The 15,139-nt window shown below is 42.5% G+C and overlaps 2 protein-coding genes across 3 annotated transcripts in view; one reads left to right on the top strand and one right to left on the bottom strand.

The window, feature by feature from the left end:
• The window catches only part of jmy (junction mediating and regulatory protein, p53 cofactor), a 34,161-nt gene extending 25,058 nt beyond the window's left edge, over positions 1-9,103 (top strand). Inside the window, exons 4-10 of one of the 2 annotated variants that reach the window (XM_058414713.1) lie at positions 1,020-1,189; positions 1,274-1,439; positions 2,836-3,023; positions 3,303-3,386; positions 3,698-3,781; positions 3,874-4,405; positions 5,105-9,103. In XM_058414713.1, coding sequence (XP_058270696.1) covers positions 1,020-1,189; positions 1,274-1,439; positions 2,836-3,023; positions 3,303-3,386; positions 3,698-3,781; positions 3,874-4,405; positions 5,105-5,403 — 1,523 coding nt within the window. In that variant the 3' untranslated portion in view covers positions 5,404-9,103. Of the gene's footprint in view, positions 1-1,019; positions 1,190-1,273; positions 1,440-2,835; positions 3,024-3,302; positions 3,387-3,694; positions 3,782-3,873; positions 4,406-5,104 lie in introns of both variants that reach the window. The other variant, XM_058414712.1, reaches the window with a different exon arrangement.
• Positions 9,104-12,164: 3,061 nt separating this feature from the next.
• Positions 12,165-15,139, bottom strand: part of LOC131369131 (homer protein homolog 1) — a 34,220-nt gene continuing 31,245 nt past the window's right edge. The window contains exon 9 of the mRNA XM_058415595.1: positions 12,165-14,893. Coding sequence (XP_058271578.1) covers positions 14,699-14,893 — 195 coding nt within the window. The 3' untranslated portion in view covers positions 12,165-14,698. The remainder of the gene's footprint in view (positions 14,894-15,139) is intronic.

Genomic DNA, 15,139 nt, shown 5'->3' with positions numbered 1-15,139 from the left:
GCTCCTGAGAGCGACCCATTCTTTCACAAATGTTTGTAAAAACAGTCTGCATGCCTAGGTGCTTGATTTTATACACCTGTGGCCATGGAAGTGATTGGAACACCTGATTCTGATTATTTGGATGGGTGAGCGAATACTTTTGGCAATATAGTGTATGTATATATATATATATATATATATATATATATATATATATATATATATATATATATATATATATATATATATATATGTATATTATATTTATTTATTTATTTTTATTTATTTTTTATTATTATTGATTTGTGTGTGTGTGTGTTAAAGATCTTTATCATTTCCCATGTGTGCCCATGCTCATAATTAGCTGCAGAACTGGATGAACTCCAGAAATCTAGACCAAATCAATATTTACTGTCAGATATTATCGCTTAGTTCGTAAGAAAATCAGCTGCTAAGGTGTTTCAGGGATCTCTTGAGAACCTTCACCATTCGTTCTGGAGTTTTTCGCCCTTTCACTTGCTTGTCTTTTAAAAAAAAACGAAAACTAAAATCAAGTAAGAGGGAAAATAATAAGTGTGTATGGATGTTCCTGAGCCACTGTGAGTCACGCTGCTTTGTCTTTGTTGAGTAATTACGCATCTGTGACTCGATTAAAGTCAGGAGAAGAGAAAGAAAACAGTGCTGTGAGTACTGACAGGTTCTGATGTAGCCTTGGTACTCGGTGCCTGAAATCTCTCTCACACAGGAGCCAAGAATCTGGCCTTGTATTCCTGACACATTAGACGGCAGTGCTGGGTTTTCCTCATGAGACCTCCTCTAGTCAATAACACTTCCAGGAAGTGGAGCCGCAGGGTTTGTGTTTCTCACCACACCGGTTAAATGTGCTTATAAAAATAAATAATAAATAAAAACAGAAACAGAGGCATATTTTTAAGACATATATAACTAAGGCACTCGCAACAGGAGGATGTTACTAATTAACCTGCCTAATGTACCGAGGACAAACGGATCGGAATAACGACATACGTGTTTCAACGCAGTGATGTACGAGCGCATGCGAGCCGACCAGAGAAAGTTCGGGAAGGCGGCGTGGGGCGCAGCGGTGGAGCGCATGGAAAAGCTGCAGTACGCTGTTTCCAAGGAGACGCTGCAGCTGATGCGCGCCAAGGAGATCTGCCTGGAACAGAGGAAGCATGGGCTGAGAGAGGAGGTATCACACATCACACACGTTTTTTCCAACTCGCATATTTAAGCATGTAATATAGTAATGTTCATTTCTTTTTCTCTCTCTCAGATGCAGGGGCTACAGGGTGGTGAGGATGCCATGGCACGTCTGGACCAGTTAGAGGCACTGTATTACGAGTTGCAGCTGCAGCTCTACGAGATCCAGTTCGAGATCCTGAAGTACGAGGAGTTGTTGCTGACCGCGCAGCTGCAGAGCCTGCGCAGACAGATGACCGGTTAGTCACCTGATTAACAGTCGTCCAAGCGATTGATCTGTCACCTGCAAGCATCTGCGTGCAAGTGGGATTAAAGAACAACTCGATTCATTGGGCCTCTTTAAAAACTTTCTGTGTGCGTGTGTGTGTGAGAGAGAGAAAGAGAGAAAGTGTGTGTTTGAGAGAGACAGTGTTTGTGTGTGAGTGAGAGAGAGAGAAAGAGTGTGTGTGTGTGTGAGAGAGAGAGAGAGAGAGAGAGAGAGTCTGTGTGTATCAGAGAAAAGAGAGAGTGTGTATGGGGGGGTGTATGAGATTGAGAGAGAATGTGTGTGTGTGTGTGTGGGAGAGAGAGAGAGAGAGAGAGAGAGAGTGTGTATGGGGGGAGTGTATGAGATTGAGAGTGTGTGTGTGTGTGAGAGAGAGAGAGGGAGAGTGTGTGTATATGAGAAAGAGTACGTGTGTGTGGGAGAGAGAGTGTGCATGAGAAAGAGAGTATGTGTGTGTGTATGAGAGAGAGAAAGTGTGTGTGTGTGTGAGTGAGAGAGAGAGAGTCTGTGTGTATCAGAGAAAAGAGAGAGTGTGTATAGGGAGGTGTATGAGATTGAGAGAGAATGTGTGTGTGTGTGTGGGAGAGAGAGAGAGAGGGAGAGTGTGTGTATGGGGGGAGTGTATGAGATTGAGTGTGTGTGTGTGAGTGAGAGAGAGAGAGAGAGTCTGTGTGTATCAGAGAAAAGAGAGAGTGTGTATGGGGAGGTATATGAGATTGAGAGAGAATGTGTGTGTATGTGTGGGAGAGAGAGGGAGAGAGAGGGAGAGTGTGTGTATGGGGGGAGTGTATGAGATTGAGAGTGTGTGTGTGTGAGAGAGAGAGGGAGAGTGTGTGTATATGAGAAAGAGTATGTGTGTGTGGGAGAGAGAGTGTGCATGAGAAAGAGAGTATGTGTGTGTGTGTGTGTGAGTGAGAGAGAGAAAGTGTGTGTGTGGGAGTGAAAGTATGTGTGTGTTAGTGAGAGAGAGAGTCTGTGTGTATGAGAGAAAAGAGAGTGTACATGAGAGAGAGAGTGAGAGAGAGTGTGTGTGTGTGTGCGTGTGTGTGTGTGTGTGTGTGAGTGTGTGACTCGTGCTCTGAGCTGCTCACTTGCACCACATTCTGGACAACAGACCAAGCTTCTGAAATAAAGAAATGTGAATCTGGGGGTTTGTTATGAAGGAAGAAGATTAGTGACCACTTTAAATAAAGAAAAGATTTTATTTTGAACTAGGAGTTTTTGCAGGGACACAAATTTTGCCACATGATGACCTTCGATAGTCGATGATTACCTGTTAAAATTCAGTATCGTAATCTTTCTAAAGTTTGATATGGATTTTGCAGCGTAGTTACCTAACCCTATATTTGTGCTTGGTGTTTTGTGCACAGAGAGGCAGGACGAGGTGGTTTACTACGACACATACGAAAGTCCTGACGCCCTGCAGGCCACCGACGAGGCGTCTCTGGCTCCTGCGCCTCTGAGAGACGAGGTCACCCAGCTGCAGCAGAGGACGCGGCAGCTAGAGGCTAGGAGGGGACGCATCACTGCCAAGAAAGCCTACCTCAAAACCAAAAAGGTAGCAGCCAATCACGGCGCAGAACTGAATGCTGACTCATTTCAGGGTCTCTTATACACCAACCAGGCATAACATTATGACCACCTGCCTAATATTGTTGACCCGTCCTGCACTGTGTATTCTGACACCTTTCTAGAAGCTTGTCTGTTGGATCAGTTCGGCTCACACGGGCCAGCCTTCTCTGAAAAAAAGACAAGTTTTTGTCTTTGGCTATGTTTTGTGACAACGATCAGGTTGCAGCTTCAAGGTTCAAGCTTCTTTTTTTTTGGTCTTTATCAGGAAATCTGCATCGTCAATCACACCCAGAAACTGCAGCAGCGCCAGAGCGGCCAGGGCCAGGACTCCCAGCATGCTTTGCGACAGGTGTGTAGAGGTGTTCCTTAATTTCCATAATAATCATCCTTAAAGAGTGACGTTTTCTAGCCAGAAATTGTCCAAAATAAAATTTGGAATGAATCAGCAAACTGCTGAGGGATGAAAGGACATGCTGCTAAAAGAAAATATCTCCTTTAGGGTGTTGAGAGTAGCTCTGCTCCACCCCACTGTTGATTATTTTACTAAAACAGCATGCCTCTAAGTGTTTTCTTTCCTGCATAATAAACCTCAGGTGTAATAACTTGAATTAGACTTTCACACCTGTGTCTTCATATTTAATGCACATTTTTCTGCAGCAGGATGAAGAAGAAGAGGAAGTGAGGAACACACGAGTCAGCCAAGAGAGACAGAAGACACTGGACAGGCTGCGCAGCTTTAAACAGGTTCATTATTTTACAGGAAATCAGTAAACACCAGCGAAGGAGCAGTTCTTCTGAGATGTTGAACTTTCTGTTTGTTTTTCCGTTCCCCATAGCGCTACCCCGGCCAGGTCACCCTGAAGTCCGCGCGCCTCCGGCTAGCGCACGCTAGAAAGAAAAACGGCGCTGCACAAACGACCACGAAAGCGGGCCAGCCCCAGATGCAGGTGGCGAGCGTGCAGACGGACGACGCCCCGGCTTCTCTGAAAGACCCCGGTGCCGTCCCAGAGCTCCAGAGACCCGAAGGATTCATGTCTTTACCTTCAAACATTCCGCCCATTCCAGAAACGCTCGGGCCGTCGTCCCTGCCCCCGCTCACCGAGCGCAACGTTCTGGACTCGTCCACATCTCCAATCTCTCCCCCTCCTCCACCTCCTCCTCCTCCGCCCCCTCCTCCTTCTCTGGAGGACACGCTCACACCGGGACAAGGCCAAGCACAGGGACAAGCGAGCAGCCCCGTGTCCCAACCCAAAGCGGAAAGTCCTCTCGGCCCGTTCACCGCTCGCTTCTTCGACAGCAGTCAGCTGGTGAACGCCCGCAAAAAGCTGAGGAAGACGTCCTCGCTGGAGTTGTCCCAGTGGAGGAGAGGTGAGATACACTCTCTCCTGTACACGAATCCCATGAGTGTGTTCCTGGAGTGTAAAACATCCTCTATTACAATATAATAACAGTGAAAATGAGTGTAGTGTATAGTGAGAATAAACCAGAGTATGGGAACGGTGAGGTGTGTGTGTGTGTGTGTGAGAGAGAGAGAGAGAGAGAGAGAGAGAGAGTGTGTGTGTGTGAGAGAGAGAGGGTGTGTGTATGAGTGTGTGTGTGTGTGTGTGGGGGGTGTATTAGTGTGTGTGTGTGAGAGAGAGAGGGTGTGTGTGTGAGCGAGAGAGAGAAAGAGAGAGAGTGTGTGTGTATTAGTGTGTATGAGAGAGAGGGTGTGTGTGTGTGTGTGTGTGTGAGAGAGTGAGTGTGTGTGTAAGGGGGGAGGTGAGAGAGTGTGTGTGTGTGTGTGTGTGTGTGTGTGTGCCAGAGAGAGAGAGAGTGTGTGTGTGTGTGTGAGTGAGAGAGAGAGGGAGAGAGAGAGTGTGTGTAAGAGAGAGAGTGTATGTGTGTGTGAAGGAGAGAGGGAGTGTGTGTGTGTGACTCACTTGCACCACATGATGGACATCAAACAGTCCAAGCTTCAGAAATAAAGAAACATGAATCTAGTGACCACTTGATATAAATACTTCACAAAGGGGGAAATCTGTGTTTAATGTGTATGCTAAAGTAAACACTATCTCCTGTCCACAGCGTCCTCTCCTATGGACGAAGTCCTGGCCAGCCTGAAGCGCGGGAGCTTCCACCTGCGCAAAGCCGAACTGCGCGTTCTCGCTCCGGATCCTGACCAGGACGACGGGAACAACATCCTGGCTCAGATCCGCCGCGGCGTGAAGTTAAGGAAGGTGCGGCGTCACGAGCCGCAGCGCTGTCTGGAATCCAGCGACCCGCTCACGCGCAGCATCCACGAAGCCCTGCGCCGCATCAAAGAGGCTTCACCCGAGTCCGAGTCTGAGGACGAGGGGCTGCCGTGCACCGACTGGGAGAGCTAGATCATTCAGTACACACACACACACACACACACAGACATGTACACACACTTTAGTGACCAGTGTATATATTCATATATGCACACATCAGACACGTTTAAGATGGTGAAGTTACAATGCAGCACTGCTCCGGCTAATCATGGCCGTCAGGTTTATGAAGGAAAAGCATTAAATATGTTGTTTTGTAGTCATGTACCCAGGACCTGGGCCTCCTTACAAACCGCTAAGTCCGGCTCTGACCACTGACCACACAGCCACTGGGCTTAAAAAGCACAACCTTTATATGTACCATCTCGTCTTGTCTCTCTCTCTCTCTCTCTCTCTCTCTCTCTTTCCTTCTCTCTCTCTCTGTCTCTCTCTGTTTTCCTCTCTCTTTCTCTCAGTTTCTCTCTCTCTCTGTCTTGCCCTCTCTCTCTCTCTTTCTCTCTCTCTCTGTCTTTCCCTCCTACCCCTCTTTCCCTCTCAATTTCCTCTCTGTCTCTCTCTCTGTCTCTCTCTCTGTCTCTCTCTCTCTCCATCTCTCTCTTTCCCTCTGTCTCGCTCTCTCTGATCCTGTCTCTCTCTTTACCCCTCTTACTCTCTCTCTCTCTCTCTCTCTCAGGTCCTGTTTTCATCCAGTCGTCGGTTCTAGTCACTATTTTCGTGGCATTAGAAGACAACACCACGCTTCTGCTTCAAACAAATGGATTCATTTACAGTTAATCGATCAATTCAGAAATGAAACTCAATCAGTCAGACCCAGCGATGGTCAGTTCAGCAGGGTCCAGTGATTAAAATTCCTGACGTTTATATTCCTGAAGTGAGCCGCGTAACCTCAGCAGTTCTGAAACCCGTCTTTAAGGGTCTTTATGTGGTTCCTTTTTCTCTTATTTCCATTTTGGACCACGTTCCATTCCCTTGGCTTTGCTTCCCTCTCTCTCTCTCTCTCTCTCTCTCTCTCTTCCTGGTTAAGATGAAAAGCCGCATTTGTTTTTTTCTTCTTCTTCTTTTTGAATTTGTCGTGTTTTTTTATCTGTCTATTTTCTCCAGCTTTTTTGCTTGGTCACAGTTGGAGAAAACCACCGTGTGTGTGTAGTGATGCACTGATGCCACCTACAGCCAACATCTCTTCTCTACAAGTGCCGCTCTCGTTCATTTTTTAAACATTTTGTGTGTTTCTTTACTCATATATTTCCTTTTAGATCGGTGTAGATTTATTCATTTTTTTTTCCATCTATTCTTACACATTCACCTTGAGTTTATTTCATTTATTGCCCAAGTCCATGATGTGTGTGTGTGTGTGTGTGTGTTTTTATATATATCTACATTAATTATAGACGTTCCACAAGCACAGCACATTAACTGACATGGTTTTCATCCACTTGCTTGTTTTTCATCCACTTCCTTTTTCCCTTTTTCTTTTGGAGGGGGTTGGTGGGTGGATGCTGACGTACGTAATGCAGAAGGACCGGATTGGTTAGGATTTTTAGGTTTTTTTTGTGCAGCCAATAACATGGGAACGGAAACTAGAACTTCATTCACCAGCTACAAAAGTTCTCCAAAAAGTTTAAAGCGGCGGTATGTCATTTTTTTTTACAGTCCACTGCTGCCTCAGAGTGGAATTGCAATTGCTGTTCAGAAAACCGACAAGCGTTCATATCTACTCGACAACAAGCCCCGCCCCCCTGTTTCATGAGGTTTTTTTGTTTTGTTTTGAAGTGGGAACTCATTGCCAGCCCAGAAAAATTTTCGCTTGACCAAAGATGCTAAGAGCCATGATCAAATGACTTGCTGTAATGTGAATCAGTACATGAGGCTGATTTACTTGTTTATCGCAAATTATTATTCCATCTTATGCCTCGCAATCATATCACGCGAAGTAGCTAGCAGATATCGTGCCTAGCTAGCCGCTGTATATTAGAGTATTTTTCTAAATAGCGTAAATATCAGGAGCGTGTATTGTTAAACTTTCTGAAGAACTCTTGTAGCTATTAATTCCTCGGTTGCACTGATAATAATTGTTAAAATAAATAAACATTATTGTAATTCTTTCCTTCCCTCTGAAGAGATTTTGGGGTCATGGTGCCTTGACGTTATGTCAGAATTACAGAAATGGTCATCCCTTTAACTGACATTCTTTAACGTGAACATCAGCGTTAATGAACCTTGTGTAATTTCGAATAATTAGCCGAACTAACTCATGTATTCATTATAAAAAAAACAAACCAGAAAAAATTCCACCTGTATTAATCGATACACCACCAGTAAACCCAGTGTAGTTTGTTTAATTAGCAGTAAATTATCGATTAACATTATTTAGCAACCATGTTTTTAGTTCGTAAGTGAGTGTTCGTAAAGTAAAAGAACGTAAGTGTTCACTCATTAGCGTTACGTTCATGCTCAGTTTATCACGTATTAATCTTAATGAATGCGCTAAATCATGCAAGTTAAGGGAATTTAATCTAACGTCTCAAGAGTGTTACCATGGTGACAACTTTCCAGTAACCTTGTAAAGAGATATAAAAGTCTGGGTTTGATTTGAAGTCCGTTAGCACAGTTAAACATTCCGTAAGAGTATATTGTATGTATGGACGGTCAAGCTAATTAGCTAAATGCAAAAGATATAAGCAAGAAGATTAGCTTGTTTGGTTTAAGTTTCATTGCTAGATGATTTATAACAAGCTAACTGTGCGCTAACTAGATTTATTTTTCTTTACAAGGTTGTAGGATGAAATGAAACCACAGTTCAAACTGAAGTTTGTGATTGGGGAACTGAAGAAAAGGCGGACCGTACACGCCACGTACGACCGGTCTGAGGAATTTTTATACAAGCCGCTTCTTTTGATCTGTCTGATTATTGTCAGACTTTGTATGAACAGAATTGATGCATATGTCATGTCATGCTGTAGCTTTGCCTCTCTTTGCTGGAGCAGAAAGCGTGTCTCACTGCTGCGAACACAGGGTCGCTGAGAGTTCCCGGAATTCTGACATAACGCAAATGCACTAAAATCCCCAAAACAAATTTGTTTCCTCATGAACTAACAGCTCTCATGATCTCAAAGCCCTTCTGCCAGTTTCTCTCTTGTTTAAAATCCATCGACTGGCTGCTCGGTATAAAATGCTCTTTCTCTCTCTCTCTCTCTCTCTCTCTCTCTCTCTCTCTCTGCGATGTAGCAGGTTTATTCTCCGGACTTCGTTTTTATAAAACGATATCCGCTTTTCACACCTCCTCAGCTGTTCCAAGTTTACGATCGGAGATTTTTTTATCCAGCTGCCCGTTACGGTGCTGCCTGAGGCGAAGCGTGGACGAACGCCACGTGCAATCAGCCAGCTTAGTGCGCTCTGAGACGCCGTGTTCTTCTGTTACAACAGGAACATGACGTGTTGCTTACTGTGTAACTGTGTTGAAGGAACACGGGCTGATCCAAGGTCAGTCCATGCGTTATTATTATTTTTATTATTATTTTATTTTGGGATCAGCTCGTCACCAACGCTGTAGTTGTGGGAGTGAAAGGATCTGCTGTCACTCTCTGGGCTGCACTTTTATTTAAACACCTTTCCATCATTTGTACTGTATTTAGTCGTTTTTTGTTTTTTTTTTAAGATTCATTAATACATATTCCACTTCTTTTAATCATTTTATTTGTGGTATACATTCTATGCATTGCTATCTTATGTCTTTATAACTCATCCCTCAAAAAAAAAACAACAAAAAAAAAACAAACGATATTTCCGGTCATTTGTAATGCAACACTACAGTTTCGATCCCTTGACCTCAACAAAACACGACCCCCCCAGATATCTATACGTGACTGATGCTGGTCACTAGAAATGTGCAATATTATAGCAGAAACTGAAAAAAATGCGTATTTTTCACGTGTATTATATAATGTAATAAAACAGGAAATCAAAGAATTACAGCTGCATGATTGCCTAAAAGTACATGTATTTATTGAGCTTAATATTTAAAAATGTATAACAGTAAGGTAAATGTAAAAGGATTTTTTTTTTTAAAGAAAAATCTTTCTTTCCTTTTTTATTTTGCATTTACATTATTATTTTTTTCTTCCCTACAATCCATTTTATTCCTAAATGTTTGGTAATTCAATTGCATTTTCTTCCCCTGAAATAAATAAAGACAGGTAGTAAATGATTCCTGGTGTTTGGGTGTCATCTTTAAACCTTTATTCATGGAATGATTTGGAAATAAAATAGTTAATAATTTAAACGTTCCCCGTTTTTGTCATCAAACTTCACCCTCACATTGGCTAACTTGCTAATACCTTTTAAATACATAAATATTAGCCTAGTGCTAGTGCGCTAACCTCTTTACCTACGCATTCGAACAACATACTAACTGTTAGCTTTAAGTTCGATAGCGTCTAATGCTAGTGTGCTAGCAACTTTGCAGCTACTGGTTTACACGATATAACAGTTAGCCTGATGTCAGCAAACTAGCATTTGACTGATGCTAGTGTGCTGACAACGTTAGATACCGTTTAACACGATACATCAGTTAGCCTAATGCTAGTGCGCTAACGACCAGGTTCCGCTTTCCACAATATAACATGCTAGTCTAATGCTAGCAAGATGGTTGGGACTGACAATATAACAGTTAGCCTAATGCTAACTAAATGGTTGGGACTGATGATATAACAGTTAGCCTAATGCTATCTAAATGGTTGGGACTGATGATATAACAGTTAGCCTAATGCTAGTGAGATGGTTGTGACTGACTATAAGAGTTATTAGCCTCATTCTAGCGAGATGCTGTGTTGTGACTAATATAACAGTTAGCCTAATGCTAGCGACATAGGTGGGACTGACAGTATACAGTAACAGTTAGTCTAATGCTAGCAAGGTGGTTATATCCGTTAGCCTAATGCTAACGAGATGGTTATAACTGACAGTATAACAGTTAGCCTAATGCTAGTGAGATTGTTATAACAGTTAGCCTAATGCTAGCGAGATGATTGTGACAAACAATATACCAGTTAGCCTAATGCTAGTGAGATTGTTATAACAGTTAGCCTAATGCTAGCGAGATGGTTGATCACACAATATATTGTAGCTTATAAGATTATTAGCTATTAACTCCTTGTGTGTCTGTGTGTGTGTGTGAGAGACAAGCTTAACAGATTGCTTAATAAATAATACACAGCATTATATTGAATATATATTTTTTTATTATTTTATTTTACTATAAATACTTCAGTTACAATTGTGTTTAAGCATGTGGTGTAATCAACATCTAAAATTATTATTCAACCCCCTTCCATAGAATAATTTATTATCAACAGATTGAAAATAATAATAATAATAATAATTATAATAATAAAACCCGACCCGCATCCTCGGTTGAAGCCTCCCATAAAATACAAGCCCTTAAAGTGTGTTTTTTTCTTCAGGTTTATGCTTACTGTCGATGAAACGGTCCTCATACTGTACATAATCACAGATTTTTGGCAAAAGGAAAGTCCACCAAAGTACCTTTAGCTACCGATGATGCATTTCTCGTACCAAAGGCAACTGGAGTAAAGTTCATCTGTACAGGAAAACATAGATTGGCACAAAAAAAGAAGAAGAAAGAAAAGAAATCTTTCATCACCTGCTTGGAGCGGGTGACTGTTTAATATTGTTTAGCTTTTTAAATACTTAAATAGCTTAAAAATATTGCCAGATTTTATTTCCACATAATAAAAAGACAGCCATAATATATGATTTTTGCTTCACACGATAAAAAATAAATAAATAATAATAATTCACAAAAGGTGAACAAAAATAAAATCTTTTTTTTTTTTTTTTCATGTAACATCTATGAATAGATTTCTGAGCACGGTAAAATAAGGTGAAAAGAATTCGATCAGTTCAAGTCTGTCATTGCAAAAATAAATAGATAAATAATAATAATAATAATAATAATAATAATAGTAGTAGTAACAATAAAAAGAAGAAGTTCACTCAGGTCAGTTTACACATTTGCACAAGTGCACTATAAATTATTAATATTTATATATTAGAAAAATGTGTAGAAATGAAAGACTGCTCCATAGTCACTGCAAAGTGTTTTGTTTCTGTGTGTGTGTGTGTGTAGATCGTCACGTCTCGTTCGAACAAGAAGGAAATAGAATACCTGAAATTGAGACGTTTGTGGGTTTTTTATTTCCTTTTGTATTGCTCTGATAGTGGAAGGATGGTTTCTCTACTCGAGTTAAATCCACAAATGACGACTGGTCAGGTTCGGGAGGTACCACGAAGCGGGGACTGGACCGGATATATGAGGACCTGGAATATTCGACGTCCAGGAATCTCCTTTGCTGATAGTGGTAGTTTCATTTCATCAAAAAAAATAGACACCGAGGCGGGAAATTCGTCAACTTGTTTCGTGTCCTGATCATAAATCCACGGTTATCACTTGAAAGTCACTGGGACTTTCTAAAGGGCCCCTGAACAAAAAAACAATCCAGTTGTGGTGGTGAAAGAGAAGCAGTGTGAACTCTCGGGAGCTTTAGAAATCCTTGTTACAGTGAGTCGATAATACACTTTCCAGTTAAAGCCGATCCTGACTGCACAGGAAGAGCACAATAAACATATGGTCTAGTGTACAGTGTAAGCTGGGGAAACAAAAAAAAAGTTCAGGAAGCTTGGTAGAAAAACACATCTAGAGTGTCTGTATGTGAAGAGTTGTAATCATCACTAGAGATGTTTAGCATGAGCAGCGGCTTGCGAGCAGAGATTTCTTGGGAAAATAAACTGACGGTGTCGAACTTGACATAAGGCGTCTATCTAGTGAATTTTTTGAGTAACCTTGTTTAACCCCCCCCACTCTTTTAGTTCAAGAGTATTTAAAATGATCCCAATCAATGCTGCTGTTTATGAGCATGGGGCAGCGTGATTCCCTCCCCAATGGGCCTCTATTAGCACTTGTTGTAGGTCCCATTATTGAGTTATAACACTAGAAAGCTCAAGCACTCTACATTTAGAAAGGAGAGCAGTGGAACATCAGCTTACATTTGTTAAGAAGGTTGTTTGGTTACTCAAAGAAATTTGTATTTAAAAAATAATAATAAATGCATGGAGTTATAAGTGATGATCTTACGAAGATTAACACTGATGTATATGACATGTCTCTGCTCCTCATCGATATCGGCGCTGCCTTGAATAACTCTGTTCTTAACGCTTTCCTAGATACACTATATTGCCAAAAGTATTCGCTCACCCATCCAAATAATCAGAATCAGGTGTTCCAATCACTTCCATGGCCACAGGTGTATAAAATCAAGCACCTAGGCATGCAGACTGTTTTTACAAACATTTGTGAAAGAATGGGTCGCTCTCAGGAGCTCAGTGAATTCCAGCGTGGAACTGTGATAGGATGCCACCTGTGCAACAAATCCAGTCGTGAAATTTCCTCGCTCCTAAATATTCCACAGTCAACTGTCAGCTGTATTATAAGAACGTGGAAGTGTTTGGGAACGACAGAAACTCAGCCACGAAGTGGTAGGCCACGTAAACTGACGGAGCGGGGTCAGCGGATGCTGAGGCGCATAGTGCAAAGAGGTCGCCAACTTTCTGCAGAGTCAATCGCTACAGACCTCCAAACTTCATGTGGCCTTCAGATTAGCTCAAGAACAGTGCGCAGAGAGCTTCATGGAATGGGTTTCCATGGCCGAGCAGCTGCATCCAAGCCATACATCACCAAGTGCAATGCAAAGCGTCGGATGCAGTGGTGTAAAGCACGCCGCCACTGGACTCTAGAGCAGTGGAGACGCGTTCTCTGGAGTGACGAATCGCGCTTCTCCATCTGGCAATCTGATGGACGAGTCTGGGTTTGGCGGTTGCCAGGAGAACGGTACTTGTCTGACTGCATTGTGCCAAGTGTAAAGTTTGGTGGAGGGGGGATTATGGTGTGGGGTTGTTTTCAGGAGCTGGGCTTGGCCCCTTAGTTCCAGTGAAAGGAACTCTGAATGCTTCAGCATACCAAGACATTTTGGACAATTCCATGCTCCCAACTTTGTGGGAACAGTTTGGAGCTGGCCCCTTCCTCTTCCAACATGACTGTGCACCAGTGACCAAAGCAAGGTCCATAAAGACATGGATGACAGAGTCTGGTGTGGATGAACTTGACTTGAGTCCTGACCTCAACCCGATAGAACACCTTTGGGATGAATTAGAGCGGAGACTGAGAGCCAGGCCTTCTCGTCCAACATCAGTGTGTGACCTCACAAATGCGCTTCTGGAAGAATGGTCAAAAATTCCCATAAACACACTCCTAAACCTTGTGGACAGCCTTCCCAGAAGAGTTGAAGCTGTTATAGCTGCAAAGGGTGGACCGACGTCATATTGAACCCTATGGATTAGGAATGGGATGTCACTTAAGTTCATATGCGAGTCAAGGCAGGTGAGCGAATATTTTTGGCAATATAGTGTATTTCTGACTCGCTGCTCCTTCGCTATAATTTAACCATCCCTCATCATCCCACTGTTCACAACGGTATGGACGATATACAGTAAATACAAAATCATCAAAATATCCATAACAGACAAGATAATATCCACCAAATGTGGTAGCTGTATCTGTGTTTAAATATTTTCTACTTAGTTTCGTTTTGTTTTTGACCTCTGATGCTCTTCATTCTCAGATGAATGGCTCTAGTCGTAAAGCATAAAACATAAAAACTGCCGTGAAACACAGACAACATGGAGTTGAAATCTTTCGGTAAACTGTAAAGACTCGGTTCAGAGACACAGTGACGGCTGTCTCCGTGTGAAAAGCTCCCCAGTGTGATGGTACAAAAAAATCCGAGATGCCCTTTTTGTATGTTTAAAGTCCATAAAAATCAGGAAAAAAATCCCCAAAAATCAGGTTAAAACCTCCGTAATGTGTGTGTTGTGTGTGTGTGTGTGTGTGTGTGTGTGTCTGCAGGCACCAGTTTGTGGAAGTGCACCTGTGTGAGAACATGTATATTTTTAATCCATCTGTCCGTTTGCATGCATGTTTAATGAAGTTTGCTGTGCTGGTATGAATGTGTGTGTGTGTGTGTGTGTGAAAGAGAGAGAGAGAGAGAGAGAGAGAGTGAGTCTGTGTATTTGAGCGAGCAAGAGGGAGAGGGAGAGAGAGAGAGAGATAGTGTGTGTGAGAGAGTAAGAGAGTGTGTGTGAGTGAGTGAGTGTGAGAGAGAGAAAGAGATAGAGAGAGAGAGTGTACATGTGTCTGAGAGAGAGAGAGATAGAGAAAGAGAGAGAGAGAGTGTGTGTGTGTGTGTGTGTGTGTAAGTGTGTATCTCCTCCACCAGAGGGCAGTGTGCTCCTGCAGACTCTAGCTGCTTCCTCCATCGATCAGCTTGGCCAGGTTGTCCCTCAGCTCGGTCAGCTCGAAGATCTTGCCGTCCAGTAGCTCCAGCAGTGAGCGCAGGTTTTTGCGAAAAGTCTCCTGTTCGGTTTGACTGCTTTCCACACGCTTCTCCAGCTCGCCGAGCTGAGCTTCCAGTTCTGCTGTCCTTGTCTCTGTTTCCTGAAAACACATACAGGTCAAGAGTTGTATTCAGTCACTAGCAGTAATGTTTATTTTCACGGTATTTCAGTTCGACTCGAAGCATTAAGAGTTCTTTTCACTGGAACTAAGGGGCTGAGCCCAACCCCTGAAAAACAACACCTGAATTCAATGATTTAGTGGGGGGTGTCCCAAAATGTGTCCCAAGTATCACAGTTAAGTGAAGAGAAGCCTCACATACATTACAGCAAAGTGGAACATATCCCA

Source organism: Hemibagrus wyckioides, linkage group LG18 (assembly GCF_019097595.1).
Source record: "Hemibagrus wyckioides isolate EC202008001 linkage group LG18, SWU_Hwy_1.0, whole genome shotgun sequence".
Taxonomy (NCBI): domain Eukaryota; kingdom Metazoa; phylum Chordata; class Actinopteri; order Siluriformes; family Bagridae; genus Hemibagrus; species Hemibagrus wyckioides.
The sequence above is the reverse complement of the archived record's forward strand: the minus strand, read 5'-3'. Positions and strand labels throughout refer to the sequence as shown.